At 44.0% G+C, this 17,954-nt stretch overlaps 1 protein-coding gene across 3 annotated transcripts in view; it reads right to left on the reverse strand.

Moving 5' to 3' along the window:
• LOC141107481 (SLA class II histocompatibility antigen, DQ haplotype D beta chain-like) overlaps window positions 1–17,954 on the reverse strand; it is a 224,359-nt gene that overhangs the window by 197,713 nt on the left and 8,692 nt on the right. For 2 of the 3 annotated variants that reach the window (XM_073598249.1, XM_073598251.1), the window contains exons 4-5: window positions 15,647–15,760; window positions 15,522–15,551 (exon numbers count right to left, since the gene is read on the reverse strand). In XM_073598249.1, the coding sequence (XP_073454350.1) occupies window positions 15,522–15,551; window positions 15,647–15,760 (144 nt within the window). Of the gene's footprint in view, window positions 1–3,065; window positions 3,855–15,521; window positions 15,552–15,646; window positions 15,761–17,954 lie in introns of those variants that run through there. The other variant, XM_073598248.1, reaches the window with a different exon arrangement.

The following is a 17,954-nucleotide window of genomic DNA, read 5'->3' on the forward strand; positions in this document are numbered from 1 at the left end:
GCAAATTGAATGTTAACAAATATAACAGACTATCCTTCTGAGCCCAGCAGTTTTCATTCTTGTCCCAATTTTGGGTGCCCACTACTGTCTATTAATATGTAAAACACTTTCAATCAGCAATTAGTGATCAATAATAACATCTAGTAAACATAATTTATTTATTGCCCAGAAATCAGTAGAACAATGCTATACCTGACTCCAGCTGGGCTCCTCCACTTCTTCCTGTCTGGAAGGCCCAGTTTGGACATCGGAAGCCTCAGCTGGGGTGGAAGGAAGCATGGAAGGAAGAGTGGAGAGGGATTCCCTGACTTCAGTGTGGTCTGACAGAAACCGCAGTCTCTCATAGTACCACAGCCTGGGGACATAAACATCATCTGCTGCAGCTCCAGACCTCTGGGAATCCGTGACCTTCTTGCGCTCCCTGAGATATGTGCTCCTCAGGCCACCAATTTTGGCTTTTAAATAGGGGATGGTTGCTGTGGGGACCACCGGCTTCACCAACTCCAGCAGTTTCTCCAGCGCTGCCTGCCTCTTCTGTTTATGGTTATAGTGGGGGTGTCTGACCTGCCACAGCCAGGGCAGCTCCCTATATTTGTCAATGAACAGGGGGAGGAAATTGAACCCATCCATTTTCTCTGCAAGACACAACACAAGACAAACCCTAATGTCAGGCCAAACTCCCCTAATCTTGTTACAATATAGGCTTCCATTTCGAAGCAGTATAGGCCCAAGTTTAGATCCTACCTTCGTTATCACGATCGGCGCCTCCGATGCTCCTTCCTCCGCTCACAGATTGTACGTAAGACACACGCGTGTTACGCTTTATACACACTGCGCATGTGTGTAACTCCGCCTGCCCCTGACGTTCTTTCTAATCTATTCCCCGCCCCTTTTCGTTCTGCGCAGTGGGGGAGGAGCACATGGCGGAGACACAGCAGGATCGTGCTAATTGTAGCAACGAGGAGGAGGAAAGGCCGGATCCGGACACGTCCCAATCCAGAAGGAGATTTAAGGACTCAAATATGTCCTTTGGGGAGATGGTCGACATCCTGAAGAAGGCCGACTATGACGGGAAGTATGGGCCTTACCCCAACCCCAATATCAGAAAGGCCAAGATCATGGCGAAAGTGGTCAGGAGTCTGCACCGGAATTTCGGGGTACGATGATCGAAAGATCAGCTCAGGAACCGGTGGTCGGACCTCAAATTACGAGAACATGAGCAGTACAGAAAGATCCGGAGAGTTCTGCAAAAAAGTAGTTGTGCTGTGTTCCTATTCTTTATGTTTATTACGTTCGTGCTGCTCCATGTGCTTTTAGGAACTGTTGTACAGTTTAAAATGGCAACTTTCATTTTCATGGGCACATTATTCGTTCGGATCAAACATTTTTCTTTCGGACTATAAAATACCATTGTTTAGGCCATATGCATTTGGCCAGCATTTTGACGTCCTATACTTGTCTTAAAAGAATTGGGTTGTGTAGATGGCTTTGTTACTAGAATGAAATGCAAACTAGATTCTGTGTAAGGAGAGGACACTGAGCAGCTGTTTTCACATCTGGACACTGGAGCACTAGTGTGCTACACAAGAACACCATTTTTATTAGGGGGCCACACAGGTGCTCCAGTGTATACTATAGGGGGGGCTACATCTGTGAAGCTTGTACTAAACAGGTAAAGTATTGCAGGTTGACAAAGGACACTAAAAAAGCTACATCTTGAAACTCTGCTAAAATAGACAATTGTACCCCACTTCCAAGCAATGTTTCCTATTTCTAGTTCTGCCATCAAATATCTGTGTGCTAATTATACCATTTTTGTTTGACATAGGGGTCAAAAGACTCGGAGGACATCCCTCATCCGAGGAGACCAGAGCCCCCCCCCTCTGGAAGAAGGGGAAATCCCCCCGACACAATCTGAGCAGGAGGAAGAAGACGTGGTGGAACTAGTCACCACAACAGGTGAGTGTCTGCAACCACAGGCTCAGATAAGAGATGGATGGCGGTCTTTTTTTTAGACCTAATTTATTTTGGGGTTCCTCTCTTTTTAGGTGATCATGAGGTTGTGGATCCAGATCCTTTCACATCCGAAAGTGCCCAGATCCTGATCGGGGAGATCATGGGGTGTAATTTACAATTGGAAAACCTCCAGAAAAACATGAATGATGTTATTCAAAAAAATAAAAACATCATTGATGTTTTGGGGCGAGTTTAAAGCCCCTCCAAATCACTTTCTTCTTTTGTGTGCTACAATGTGCTAAATGTTTTTGTGATTTTTTCCAAAGCCAAATTTGGAGGATGCACACAGTGTGTCAACATGTGCTATCTGCCATCACGGGAGATCAATGGACGCGTTTTGGGAGTGCAACCCCTTCCTCAATAATAAAGTAGCGTGAGGAAGGGGTTGCTCCCCCAAAACATATCCCTTGATCCCCCGTGATGGCAGGTCGCACATGTTGACATTGGTAAATTGGTGTGCATCTTCCAAATTTGGCTTTTCCGGGGGTGACTTCACCCCATCTGAACGCAATATCAAACACAGTTCCTAAATACTCATGTCTGATATTGCCTTCAAATTCTACCAAATGTGACGTTTGTAAGTTCAAGATTTGTGTCTTTCTTGTTGGTTTTACACAGGCCTGTTTTATCTAAAATGGACATTTTGAGTTTTGATAATGCTACCCAAAAAATTGTTATACAACAAACATTTTGGTTTGTTTGAAAAACCTTTGTTAAATGCACATGTGATTGTGCAGGTATTAAAAAGATTGTTAATCAAGAATGTGTGGATTATTGTCTCAACGCTACAACACTTTTGGGGTGATGTCATTGTTGTTTTCTGAGAAAATGGGGGTTATTTACTAAGGGCAAATCCTCTTGGCACTACAAGTGCAGTTTCAGTGCAGTTGCAACTGCACTTGTAGTGAAATGTGTTTTTGCATTTTAGTCAATAACAGCCAACAGTGCTTTGTATAATAAGGTTTACACAATCACGACATTTTCTAGACTCAACACATTTCTGTCAGGGTCAGCTAAAACAAACACAAGCAGTAAATGTCCACAAAGAATTTCTTTTGTTGTTTTATTATAAAAAGGCTTCACAGATTTGCTGGCATATTGATAGCCCCCCTACCCGCAAAGAACTCCAGGTAGCGTAACCGGACATCACGGGCACTCAGGGAGGGCAAGCCAGGACGGCCGCTTTCAAGCGCCGTCAGTGTGGTTTGATGTATCATTCCGGCCTCAGGCCCAACTGAGCCAGCATAGTTGGCCGAATGTTTCCTTAAAAAGTTATGGAGAACACAGCACGCAAGTATAATATGGTTCAGTTTATACTCCGCCATATGGATGGGTGTCAGAAATAGGCGGAACCGGCTGGCCAGGATTCCAAATGTGTTCTCCACCACTCTTCGGGCTCTGGCCAGCCGGTAATTAAAAACCCTCTGTTACGGGGTGAGGGTCCTCATCGGGAATGGCCGCATCAGGTGGTCCCCCAGCGCAAACGCTTCATCAGCAACGAACACAAATGGGAGTCCTTCAACATTGTCCTCTGGAGCTGGCAAGTCCAAGCTGCCATTCTGGAGACGCCTGTAAAACTCAGTCTGGGCGATGACTCCACCATCGGACATCCGGCCATTCTTCCCCACGTCCACATACAGGAAGTCGTAATTAGCCGACACCACCGCCAACATCACAATACTATTGAACCCCTTATAGTTGAAATAGTACGACCCCGAGTTTGGTGGTGGGACGATGTGGACGTGTTTCCCATCAATTGCCCCTCCGCAGTTAGGAAAGTCTCACCGCTCGGCAAAGTGGGAGGCCACAGTCTGCCATTCCTGTGGCGTGGAAGGAAACTGTTGAGGAAAAAACAATAAACATTACTATTTTTTCTCAGAAACATGGCAAGCAGATTAGACACAAACATTATGGGGCAACCTCCAGATAGCATTTATTAAGGGGAATTTAACAACGCCAAAATATAAGGTACACCTATCATATTCCCCCCCCCCTCTCATGGGCCAGTTCTAACATTATAGGGGGTGTGTGGAAATCTTGGACAGGTAACCCTCTTCACTTCATTGAGAGATGAATGCCTAAATACAGGGTATTACTTGGAACAACCCCTCCTTAGTTACGCTATTGGCAGCCCACTGGACAGGTAACAAGTGTCATAATACAAAGATATAAATACACACTGTACACATTTGAGCACATTTGGACATTATGCTATTACCTGTCAAGATAATAATAGGATACAAAAAATAGGATACAAAAACTTTAAACAGTACCATTTGAAAGTATACAGCCAGGCCCTTGCACTACATGCTTTGGGGAATTCATCCATAAATCTGAGCACTAAAGAGGTGGGTATAGTGTGTATGGGTTTGGCAAAGTCAGATAGATGATTGAGGATAGAGAATTGGGATCAGCTGACTTAGCAGTTGGGGGAGGGAGGGTTACTAAAAATTATTTGGGGACACCACAAAAAAAATCCTCTGGCACTCTGCCAGAATTTAAAGCAAAAATAACATTTCTAAACATTTTAGGGGGTGTTTGGGGTAAAGCACTACTATGGAGCTGATAAAATACATTGTTAAGTGACTACATGAGGTGAATATAGGGCCAGGAGACACCATGCTGGGGAGGTTAGTGAAGGCCAAATATGTATGAAGGACCTAAAATAATAATTACATAAAAATCCAGCATGCATGAGGACAAAGGGGACATTCACAGCATATTACAATCATGGTAATTAGGGAATGAGGAAAGAAATACAATATATTAGCAAACATTAAATACAATAAAATGTGATATTAAAGTATAAAAATCTTCCCTTCATATACTCCTTCTGCAGGACCTGGATGATGGCAGAACAGGTCTCTGGGATAATGATCCCCAGAGCCTGGGGGGAGATGCCTGTCGAGAACTTGAAGTCCTGCAGACTTCTCCCTGTGGCCAAAAACCGCAGGGTAGCGACCAGCCTCTGCTCCGGAGTGATGGCTTGCCTCATGCAGGTATCCTGCCTGCTAATATAAGGGGTCAGCGAAGCCAACAAACGGTGAAACACGGGGTCCGTCATCCTGAGAAAGTTCCTGAAATCATCAGGATTATTCTCACGGAGCAAAGACATATGAGAGAACTGGTCATGCTGAAGCAACCAATTCTTGGTCCATGAACTCCTCCCCACCCTGTTCATGGACTGGACTTGTGTCAAGGTCAGGACCCCAACACCAAGCCCCCGCACAGCACGAACTCTACAAGGAGTACGCATACGCAACATGGCTAGAAAACAGTCGGCTGCTCAGAACGAAGTAACAGAACGCACTTAAGAACAGCAAGGCCTGTGAAGAGCGACCTGAAAAACAGTAACGAACGAACAAGAATACAATGACTAAAGTCACGCGGAACTTGCTTGCACGCACTGAAGAGCAGATACGAACCCACAAGCACAAACTGAACGGCATAAAACGATCTGAAAGCCACGAGTCTGAAAAAGCGCGAATCGTCTCTCACCAAACTTTTACTAACATGAGATTAGCAAAAGGAGCCCAAAGGGTGCCGCGCTTGGTTCTGAACCGGCCTTTTCTAGTCTCTTAGTACGTGGTGTACGTGACCGCGTGGTTGGCGATCGGAAATTCCAACAACTTTGTGCGACCGTGTGTAGACAAAACAAGTTTGAGCCAACATCCGTCGGAAAAAATCCTAGGATTTTGTTGTCGGAATGTCCGAACAAAGTCCGACCGTGTGTACGCCCTATAAGTCATAGACCACTGCTGGTATATTAAGACTAAACTAATCTAATATTGATAATCTGGAAGTGTATGGACACCTTGAAAGCAATGGAAAGGGCTTTTTAGTCAGAAAAAAAACTGAGTTCATTGAAGGACACAGCCAAATCATTAAACAAATGGTTTTGATATTGCCACCTGCAGGAGTAGGATGATAGGTGTAGCCAAAAAGACAAAACATGCCCTAGGGGTGGTCCCTTGCTGATGGCTAAACCCCCCAACTGCAACACACAGCTCAGTTAGTAGCCAGCAGAAATAGGATAACAAGTGCTGTGTCCTTCAACAAACTCAGAGAAAAGGATTTTATGGTGAGTACAATGATCCCAATTTCTCTTCTTTTCATTGAAGGACATAGCCAGATCATTAAATGGACAGTGCACCCAAAGGAGTGGTAGGTATAAAAAGGGTGGGCCCATAACCAATGAGCCAAACAAAAAGAACCTCAACCTGGCAGAACTCAAACTTTCTCCTACAGAACTTTCCAACCAAAACTGGCATCCACTGAGGCAGTCACATCAACTTTGTAAAACTTGGTAAAAGTGTGAACAAATGAGCAGGTAGCCACCTTGCAAACCTGAACAACAGAGACAGAATGATGGAATGTCCAGGAGGCACTGAGAGCCCCGGTAGAATGAGCAGAAACAGGAGTTTATGGCCCACCAGAGCATACACCTGAACTACCGTCTGGCGAATCCAACAAGAAATAGTAGAGGATGATTCTGCCTTTCCTTTTCAAGGATCTTCTAGGACAATGAACAGCGAGACAGTCTTCCAAACGCAGGCAGTAGAACTCAAGTACTCTCAAACAGCCCCACCACATCCAAGTGGTGAAGAGCCACCTCTTTAGGCTGAGAAGGATGAAAGCACAGAGAAGGCAAAACAATGTCCTCATTCAAATGAAAAGCCAACACCAGCTTCTGCAGAAAGAATGACTAAGGGCAAAGTAACATCTTAACTTTCTGGAGCACTAAAACAGCTTTTGAGAAGAAAAAAACGAACTGATAAAAGCTGCAGTGAAAGGAAGACTGCTTTTTGAGAGTCAGGAAGGGGATATCATGAATATTTTCAAAAGGAGGCCTTTGCAAGGTCAGCAAGTCCCAATTAAAGTGCCAGGGCAGTAGAGGAGGTCTGGAAGGAGGAACCACCCATGTTACCTCCTTGGAAGAAGGTACAACCTCATATTCAAAAAAGTTGGGATGTTGTGTAAAATCTACATAAAAACAGAATGCAATGATTTGCAAATCTCATAAACCCATATTTTTTTTCACATTAGAAAATAAAAACGTTAGAAAAACGTAGAAGAGTTGGGACAGGGCAACAAAAACCTGGCAAAGTGCAACCCTATTTCCAAAAAAGTTGGGACAGGGATATGTTTAGTGTGGTGTAGCATCCCATCTTCTTTTAACAGTACTCTGTAAATGTCTATAAACTGAGACCAGTTGCTTGAGTTTTGGGAAAGAAATGTTTTCCCATTCTTTCCTGAGCATATGCTGCTCTAAAACCTGGATATATCTTTCAGCATTGATGGTGCCTTTCCAGATGTGCAAGCTGCCCATTCCATATGCACTAATCTACCCCATACAATCAGAGATGCAGGCTTTTGAACTGCATGCTGATAGTAAGTCAGAAGGTCCCTCTCCTCTTTAGTCCGGAGGACGCGGAGCCCATAGTGTCCAGATTTCCATTCATCTGACCACAAAACAGTTTTCCACTTGATCATTTTAACTGCTTTAATACCAGACACTTTCACCCCATTCCTGCCCAGGCCAATTTTCAGGGCTATCACACTTTGAATGACAATTGCTTGGTCATGCAACACTTTACCCATTTGAAATGTTTATCATTTTTTTCACACAAATAGAGCTTTCTTTTGATTGTAGTTAATCACCACTGGGTTTTTTATTTTTTTGCTAAACATTTTGATAAAAAAATTTGAAAAAAAACACGGTTTTCTTTGTTTCTTTTATCAAATTTTGCAATTAAAAAACTGTTCTTCATACATTAATTTGGCCAAAATGTATACTGCTACATTTCTTTGGTGAAAGTAACCAAAATCCGAGTTTATTATTAAGTCTGTAGGAAATTTACAGAGTCCAGAAACTATGGTATATATATCTATAGATATATCTATAGATAGATAGATATATCTATATTATCTATATATATATATATATCTATATTATCTATATATATATCTATATATCTATATATATATATATCTATATATCTATATATATATAGATATCTATATCTATATATAGATATAGAGATCTATATATATATAGATCTCTATATCTATCTATATATATATGAAAATTGCTCAATCCCAATGTACCAACGGGCTATCTTCATAGATCCTGATGTACTGATGGCATATCTTGAGGCTCGAAAACACCAGGACAGCACAAATACCCCCAAATGACCCCTTTGGAAAGTAGACAATCTAAGATATTTAGTAAGAAGCATGGTGAGTTTTTTGGAGTTGTCATTTTTTTTCACAATCTTTTGGAACATGAAGAAATTTAAAAAATATATATTTTTTCACAATTTTTACATACATACTGTCACCAGTGCAGTACAGCATCATCATATAACTGGAGTGGCAGTAATCAGGGACACTGACTGGTGACCTAATATATAAAATAATAATAATCATCATAGTTTTGTTTTTATTATTACATTTTTTCCTCTTTTTTTAAATTTGTTCTTGCATACTGTAACCATCACAGAATCGTGTGTGTTTTTAATGCAGTGCTGTCAGAGGGCCCAAAGATCATGGGCATTTAATATTGCATTTCAGCCTTCTTCCTTGCACACATAGATTTCTCCACATTCTCTGAATCTTTTGATATTATGTAATGTAGTTGATGATATATTTAAGGTCTTTGCAATTTTTACATTAAGGGACATTATTCTGAAACTGTCAACAAATTTTAGATGCTGTTTTTCACAGGTTGCTGAACCTCTCCCCATGTTTACTTCAGAGACACTATTTCAGTCTAATGCCGCGTACACACGGGCTGACTTTTCTGGTACAATGTTTTTATTGAAATATGAAAAAGGGAAAACCAGGTAACGAATTCCCACGCAGGGGATATGTACAAAAAACATAAGAAAAAGGTTTACATGAAAGTACATAATGAAACATATTTTGAGGGTGTAGTTTATCAACTGACATTGACCTGCCAGCCAGTGCCGGAGGTCAGTGCGCTATGCCCGAGCCATGAGACCCAGGGGCTAAGGCAGACAAGGGTGAGCGGAGTTGTCCGCAAAACAGGGAAGAGGGAGACAAACAAACACGAGAAGAAAAAAAAAGGAAAGAACACATATACAACAACGGGGGTGGGGGGGGGAGGGAGGTAAGTGTAGAACAGAGCGGTGGGCGAGAGGCCCAGAAAGAGAGGAAATGGGAGGGGGAAAAAGGATAGTTCAAGTTGAATTTACAGACCTAGACTAGTCGTATTTAGATTAAGGAGTGCGTAGAACCACCACGGGGCCCATACCTTAAGAAATTTTGCATGGGAGTCGTGGAGGACGCTGGACATTTTCTCGTGGATCATGAGGGTAGTCAAGGTATTACGGGCGGGACTTTTCGACTGGACTGGTTCGACGGTCTTTCCGACGGACTTTCGAAGGAACGGACTTGCATACACACAATCACACCAAAGTCCGACAGATTCATGCGACCGGACTAAAATAAGGAAGTTGATAGCCAGTAGCCAATAGCTGCCCTAGTGTCAGTTTTTGTCCATCGGACTAGAATACAGACAAGCGGATTTTTCGACTGGACTCGAGTCTGCCGGAAAAATTTGAAACGTTTTATTTCTAGGTCCGTCGGACTTTTGGGAAAAAAAGTCCGCTGGAGCCCACACACGATCGAATTGTCCAACGGAGTCCGGTCTGCCGGACCAAGTCTGCCGGAAAGTCCGCTCGTGTGTACTTGGCATAAGGCCTGTTTCACACAGGCTTCATTTTGTATAGGAGCGGTGTGAACAGCAAGCTTTGACAAAGCATTTGCAGAGCTTTGAGCAAGCTTTGTTGAAGCATTTAAGTACTATTCATCTTCGCAGTTTGTAAATGCTGAATACAGATACTAATGGGAGTATTGATTGGCACTTTTAACAAGCTGCTAGCAGACTTTCAACAAGCTTCAAGAAGTGCAGAAGCCTGTGTAGCATCACATATGGGGACCCATCACATTTCGCTACCCGCTGGAGTGCGCATGCACGACGCCGCCATAGGTGTTCCAACACTTTTACGTCAAAACTCCACCCCTAAGTCCAGGTTTAAGCCCCACCATCCAAGTGGACATAGAGTTAGATTATAATTATGCCGAGCGAAGCGAGGCCGTACCTGAAGCGTGGCGAGTGAAGCGAGCCCGCGAGGGGTGTGGAGTTTTGTCGTAAAAGTGCTGGAACGCATATGGTGGCGTCGCGCATGCGCACTCCAGTGGGTAGCGAAATGTGATGGGTCGCCATATGTGACGCTACACCTGCTCGTAACTTGCTTAAAGTGGCAATCAACACTCCCATTAGTATCTGTGTTCAACATTTACAAACCAGAGCTGAATAGTACATAGTTGTTAAAAGCTTTGCAAATGCTTTGTCGTAACTTGCTGTTCACACTGCTCTTATATAAGCTGAAGCCTGAGTGAAACAGACCTTAGATACTCTTTTTATACCCAATCATGTTACTGACCTGTAACAATATTCCTACTTAATTGCAAAATGTTCTTCCAGCTCTTCCACTTACTTTGACAGCTTTTTGTTGCCCTATCCCAACATTTTATGTAGTGTTGGTGACCAACTGAATGAGATCCACAAACGAAGTCCGGCATGGCTATTGAGGATTACTAGAATGCCTTCCCAACCCATCCAGCGTAGCAACCGGGGAATGAACTTTTGGGAGAAAGGCATACATCAGGGAGTACTGGTGCCACAGAACTATCAGTGCATCTTATGCCTATGTCCAGGGGTCCTGTTATCGGGCCACAAACCTGAGAATCTTCCAATTGAGTCTGGACTCAAAGAGGTCCACATCTGAAATGCCCCAGTATTGGCAATTCTGGAAGAAACCCTCCACTTGTGGAGACCATTCCTCTTGATCCAGACTCTGACAGCTGAGATAGTCTGCTTGCCAGTTGTTCACCCCTGGAATGTGGACCACAGATAAGGCTGGAATGTGAGATTCCACGGATTCGAGCATCCAGGACATCTCCAGAGCCGCAGCTGAGCTCTTGGTGTCACCCTCGTGATTTATGTAGGTCCCAGCCATAGTGTTATCCAGCTGGACCCTGATCAGGCAACCTTCTTCAAGAAGAGCCATCCGGTGGGATATAGATAGATGGATCATCCAGAGCTCCAAGATGTTGATAGGAAGATTCCAGTGACCCTGGACTGAAAGATTACCCATCACTCCCTATACCCAAAGACTGCCACTCTAAGGGGGCATTCTTTCCACTGACTTCCAATATAAGGGACATTCTTCTCACTAACCAACAATGTAAGCTGTATTCTTCCCACTGACCACCATGTTATGAATCATTTTTCCACTGGCCACCTATCCAGCCCCTCCAAACTCTCCTGACCATGTCTGCACTGTCTAGGATAAGGGACCGGAGGTAAAGTAGGCTGAGAAGGAAGATCTGCTAACCCCCACCCCCCCCAGCAGTCTGGAGGACCTATGCACAGTAGAAATAGGAACCACCACAGGAGAGACAGACTCAGGGATCACATTACTAGGGTAAACAGAATCTGACACAACAGATGTAACAGACACAGGAAGGACAAACGCCATTTCTTCCCTAGTTTCAACTGCCTCATCCTCTTTATCCAGCCTTTGCAGTTCAGTCTCCAATCCTGGCAAATCACAGTATGTGGTGCCTCTGGGCAGTAAGTATAAGGATGACCCACTTCTTGGCACAAACTGGACAAAATCTGGGAGAATTCTCTTGGCCTAAATCCTTGCAACTACCCCTACTGATGGAGTTTCCACTACCTCCTACTTCAACTGTACATTTTTCCTCCTATAACCACTAACAAGCCCACCACCAAACTTCCACTAATTGGGAGTATAGAATTTACAAAATTCCTTCCACCCTCCTTGGTAAGGTTTAAAACAGAAATGTAACTCCCAACATTCCTCGTTGCAGAAGAACCATCTGCTTCTTTTGAACCATCTGCTAAAACTCAGATATCAATTGCAGAGATTTGAAATTGGTCTGTATTACTGATGAATCCTTTCTCTGCTGAGTATGGTGAGAAATGTCACCCTTATTTTTGTCAGCATCATTAACCCCCTCACCACTGCCCACAACCAGCAAATCCATTGCTTTAACAGTATCAGCACATTATTTGCTGGCACACTCATAGTTCCTGCTGTCATCACAACAGTGTGCATACCCACTGCTGCAATGATAGGAGTTTCAGCTCCAACTGCCATATTTTCTTCCACCAGGACAGAGCTCTGAGCTAAGGAAAGTGAAGGCTGTTGTGACACTACAGCTGCAACAAGTGAATCATTACTGGCACAGGTAACTTACATTACTGCCTCCACAGCACACTCTGCTCAGCCAATCCCTCACCAGCATCATATACCTATTGGTCACAGGGAAGCACAGGCGCAGTAGGGTCTTTTGCAGCTAGCAGCCATTTTGTCCTAAACACATACTGCAGCTTTGGTAGAGATGCTGCTGGTATCAACAGGGGCAGAGACAGAAATATCCATGCCTGGGGTGCTTGGCACAGGTCCATCTGTATTCCCCTGATGGTCCTTTGTCTGTGGTTTTCCTTCCATTTCTGTAGAGGATTCCTCCACAGCAGAAAGTCCCACAGGCAGCTTTTTGCATAGGGTCTTCTCTTTCCGCTATCCACCACAGCCAGTGGGCAGCCATGTTGGAAAGAGCTGGCTTTGTGTACTGGGATTTCTCCACCAGTACTGGTTTTGCTGATTTGTGTGTATCTCTTCTGACAAGCCTCAGGAACTTCTGAGAAAACCCCAGAAAAAGCATACCCGTCTGCCCTCAGGGGTGACTCCCTCTGCTGGAGGAATGTTATTGTGCTTTGTTTACTCTCAACCCCCTGGATGGTTGCCGCTGAGAATTCCTAGGCCTGACATAGAAGAAGAGGTGCCAAGGCAGATGGAGCAGGATCGTCTGCTACCTGAGGCTTCTGACCCACAGAACTTTCTGATGTACTGCAAATCGTTTTCATTATCAGACTTATCAAACAACAATAAAGTTTTGCTTTCCAATTCCTGGCTGGTCGATTTTTACTCCAGGCCTGGAAGTATTTGTGATCAGTTTTCAAAACTTTAAGTTTCTCCTCAGCTCTTCTAATTGCCATAAAATGGTCAATAATCTGTCTGAAGACATCCACACTCACACCAGGGCCAGGACCTACAGTCAGGACCTCCACACCCTCCTCCTCACTAGGCCCTGTGTCATCAGGGTGACCCCTCCCAAGGCCTCCCCCAGGATCAGGCATTGTACCTGGGCCAAGTTAGCAGGCAAGGCCCAGACTGTAAATAATGGTTCTCAGAGAGAGCTCCTTCAGTGTGTCCTCCTCCTTCTCCCACTGACCACCAATGTAAGGAGCATTCTTCTGTGCTATCTACCAATCAGACAACCCTCTCTGGATCCTCCCACTCCTTCCGGGTGACACTGCAAACACATCCCCAGTGCTTTACCGTATACGACGGCAATGCTGGCATACTTGATTCCCTGAATGCTGGACGAAGACATTCCCCCATCCTCAGTGGCCTAGACCGAGCCCGCATATGGGTGGCATGTCGGCCCTGTATTAAGGAGGTGGATGAGATTGACAATACACAAGTGGCAAAGTGATGAGCTGTATCTATCCCTATCTTAGGTGGGGTGTTTTTTACCTGTACGCACACTTACTTGCCATCTCAATATCCAGTAGTTCCTCAGGGGGGATTGTTTCACAGTGATTCTGTGTCCAACTCATATGGATTATGTCAACAGGAAACTGTACTCCGTGTGTAAGGTTTGCATTAGTAATCTCCAGTTCACCCGAATGGAGCCAAATGCATGAACTCTCTATACCGGTAACTACCTAGGCTGGCATACTTAGTGAACTATTCACTGCCTTTATCCAAATCACGTCTGCACTAGGACTGTATTAAGAGAACTACTCCTGCATGATACTTGAGAGGCCTGTATGTCGGTTTGTGGTGGCCATCTGTGTCTGTAAAGACTATTGTCTAAATTTAGATAAATGTAGTGGAGGCGGGTGTATCTAGAAATTTATTATATGTTAGTATCATAATACCGGAAGTTCCTTGTTGACAAATTCTTTTGGGAAACTCTTCTCCCTTCTGTTTCTATATGTTGACTCTAATTCAGAGGAACACACCACTGTGGTTGATAACTTTGTAATCCCGGGGGTTAAGGTATGTTATGACCATGACAGGGCCTATCTATATTCATTACCCCCTATCCGAGTCTCACTAATGCCCCTGTCAAACTTATACGACTTGTCCCACGATTTTGGACTGCAAAATCGTATGACAAGTCATTCTCCATGATTTTCAATGACTACCATTCATATTAGCACGACTTTAAGTCGTGCCGACTTCAAAGTAGTTCCTGCACTACTTTTTTTCTGAAGTCGGATCAAAGTCGGATCCCCGTATTAACAGATCCGACTTTGGCATGCGACTTGTGCATGAAGGGGAACTCCACAGCAATTTTTTTTAAAACCGGCATGGGTTCCCCCTCCAAGAGCATACCAGGCCCTTCGTTCTTAGCATGCAGCCCCGAAGGTCAGGAAAGGGGGTGGGGACGAGTGAGCTCCCCCCCTCCTGAACCATACCAGGCCACATGCCCTCAACATGGGGGGGTGGGTGCTTTGGGGCAGTGGGGGGGCCCTGCACCCCCCCACCCCAAAGAACCTTATCCCCATGTTGAGGACAAGGGCCTCTTCCCGTCAACCCTGGCCGTTCGTTGTCGGGGTCTGCGGGCGGGGGGCTTATTGGAATCTGGGAGCCCCCTTTAATAAGGGGGCCCCAGATCCCGGTCCCCCACCCTATGTGAATGAGGACAAGCTTCTTTGGGATGGGGGGCACAGGGCCCCCCTGCCCCAAAGCACCCACCCCCCATGTTGAGGGCGTGTGGCCTGGAACGGTTCAGGAGGGGGGGTGCTAGCTCGTCCCCACCCCATTTCCTGACCTGCCAGGCTGCGTGCTCGGATAAGGGCCTGGTATGGATTGTAGGGGGACCCTCACGTCGTTTTTTTGGCGTGGGGGGTTCCCCTTAAAATACATACCAGACTGAATGGGCCTGGTATGCTCTTGAAGGGTGAACCCATGCCGTTTTTTTTTTTTTTTTTTTAAATTGGCGTGGACTTCCCCCTAATTATTCATGGATAAAAGTCGGATCCCTGGTCATTGAAGTCGGACTTCAAGTCGCAGGGCAAAGTCGGATTCACAGTCCTATGACTGTTTTGTCAAAATCGTGGCCGTGAAATTGCGGAAAAATCGTGCGACTTTGGAATCGCACGAGTGTGAAAGCTACAGTGTCTTTTTACATGTTTGTTCTGTTATAACCACCAATGTAAGGAGCATTCTTCCCACTGACCACCAATCAATTGATTTTAGCTGGGTTCCCTGAGACCTAAAAATTATTTCAAGGGTACCTCCTGGGTAAAAAGGTGGAGAAAGCCTGCACTAAATAATTGGAGAGCAAACAAATCTAAAAATGTATGTACTTACTGTTTTGCTGTACAGGCAAGAATCTGGCACCTGGAGACAAACAAAAAAACAGGTTTAAAGAGAATTTGTTGGGTTTGTTAGTTAAAAATTAGGAAGTCAAATTTTGGTAAGCTTGGTGAAAATACCTTTTGTATTTCGCAGATACACAAGGAGCCCAACAATGAAGAAAACCACTCCCAGGACAAACCCCACTATGCCGGTCAGCATCTTGCTTCGAGCAGATTCCGATGTCTCAAATTCTACAAAAGAAAACATGACAATACAGTTCTGTCCATAAATGTAGCTCTTTTCACCCCTTCATGACCAAGTCAAAGCAAACCTTAAAACCCTTTTGGGTGAAGTTCTGCTTGTTTGCATCTTCCCCCCTCCACTGCCACATTTGGCACTTTTTTTGGGCAGAGGGGGAGCTGGGTACCTGACTTTGAAAGCTACCTGCTCCCACTTCCGGTCAGATGCAAGGTGCAGCGTGTCTTGTTTAAGCACAGTAAGAAACCGGCTGTGAATCTGCAACGCTTAAGCCCTGGTGCACATTGATGCTACTTTGAAATCACGCTACATCACTTGAAGTAGAGCGATTTCAAAGTAGCAAGGTCAGCGCGATTTCAAGTGCTACTTGATAGACATCTGTGTGGCTTCATGCACAGTTGTCTATTGAAGTCGCACCTGAAATAGGCAAAAGTAGTACAGAAACTACTTTTGCAAACCAGTGCAGCACCACAAAATTAATGTCGCACTGATTGGAACAGTGCCATTGCCTTCAATAAGCTGCGACTTGTCATGTGATTTGATCTCTCAAATCGCATGACAAATCACTCCAATGTGAACCCAGGCTTACTGCTAGTTTCCCTTACTTACGGTGCGGGCGCCTGCACCCGAAGCTGATTGAAGAATCAGCTCGGGTGAGGACATCGCTGGATCCCTGGACAGGTCCTTATATTAAAAGTCAGCAGCTACAATATTTATTATTATTTTTTGGGGTGAGCCTGGAGCTCCTTTTTAACACCCAAAGCCAATTTTGCAACTTTGACATGTTCTAGTATATTCGTACATTTCAACACTACTTGCATCCAGGTGGATTATACCACGTTTTCCTCAAGACAGATTGAGCTTTCATTTGGTGGATGATGGATAGAGTTAATGGATATCTCCTGATTTTTCTTTTTATCAAAAACTTGCCCAAAATAGTACAAAATTATTGTTTTTTTTTTATACCTTTGCTGTTATGCAGAGAAAAAGAGGAAAATTTGGGACTTTGAACGAAGCCTGTCATTATGAATAGGAAATGTTTATGAAAATAATATATTTTATTGTCAAGTTCCTATTTGCAGTGTTAGGCCCCTTGCACACATGCGGACAGTATGTCCATATTTCATCCATCCATTTTCGGATGAAATACGGACATACATGCATCCCTATGGGATAGCAGGTGTCAGCAGATGAACATCCGCATGGCGCTCGCAGTTCACCTATTTTGAATCCTATTAGAGCCTATGGCTCTAATCAGGTGCTTCAAAAACACCCCCACTGCTGTAATTCAGGTGCCGGAAAAGGGGCCAGGTGCTGGAATAGGGGGTGGCAGCGGCAGCAATGGATAGATTCATGCTATGCATTGGTCATAGAGGGGGTGGCTGGAGAGAGGGGGTGGCGCCCTTATGGATGCACCGCAACTGGTCCATATAGTGAGCTTGGGGTTAAGTTATTCACTTTAAAGTAATCACAGAGGACAAGGGGGCACTCTTTACGTCTGGAGGAAAAGAGATTTCATCTCCAGATATGGAAATGTTTCTTCACAGTAAGAGCTGTAAAAATGTGGAATAGATGCCCTCAAGGGGTGGCTCTGGCAAGCTCAGTAGATGTTTTTTTAAAAAAGGCCTGGATTCTTTCCTAAATGAACAAAATATAACTGGGTACTGACATTTATAGGTAAAGTTGATCCAGGGAATATCTGATTGCCCTTGAGGGATCAGGAAGGAATTTTTTTCCCCTGTTAAAGCAAATTGGATCATACTTGATTGGGTTTTTTTGCCTTCCTCTGGCTCAACTTTGGTATAGGATTGTGTATACAGTATATACGATTGTATTTCATTTTTCCCTACTACTGGTTGAACTGGATGGATTTGTCTTTTTTTAACCAGACTAACTATGATAACTATAGAGTAGTATCGCTAACATCTCAGCATATATTACATGAAGACATGTACAATTAGTTTTGTTATGAACCAAAATTTGGAAGAAATTTCCGTTATTCAGAGACTAAGATGTATCCGAATTTCCAAATCACAATAGTAACGAATTTCAACAAATCGGAAATAAATTGATATCGAAATAAATTATCCAAATTCAAAAATGAATTTGAATTTAAAATGGAAACATACTGCAATAAATACAGTAAGGTATAAAAGTAAAATAAGACGATGATTTCTACTTAGGCTA

Source organism: Aquarana catesbeiana, linkage group LG09 (genome assembly GCF_042186555.1).
Source record: "Aquarana catesbeiana isolate 2022-GZ linkage group LG09, ASM4218655v1, whole genome shotgun sequence".
NCBI lineage: Eukaryota > Metazoa > Chordata > Amphibia > Anura > Ranidae > Aquarana > Aquarana catesbeiana.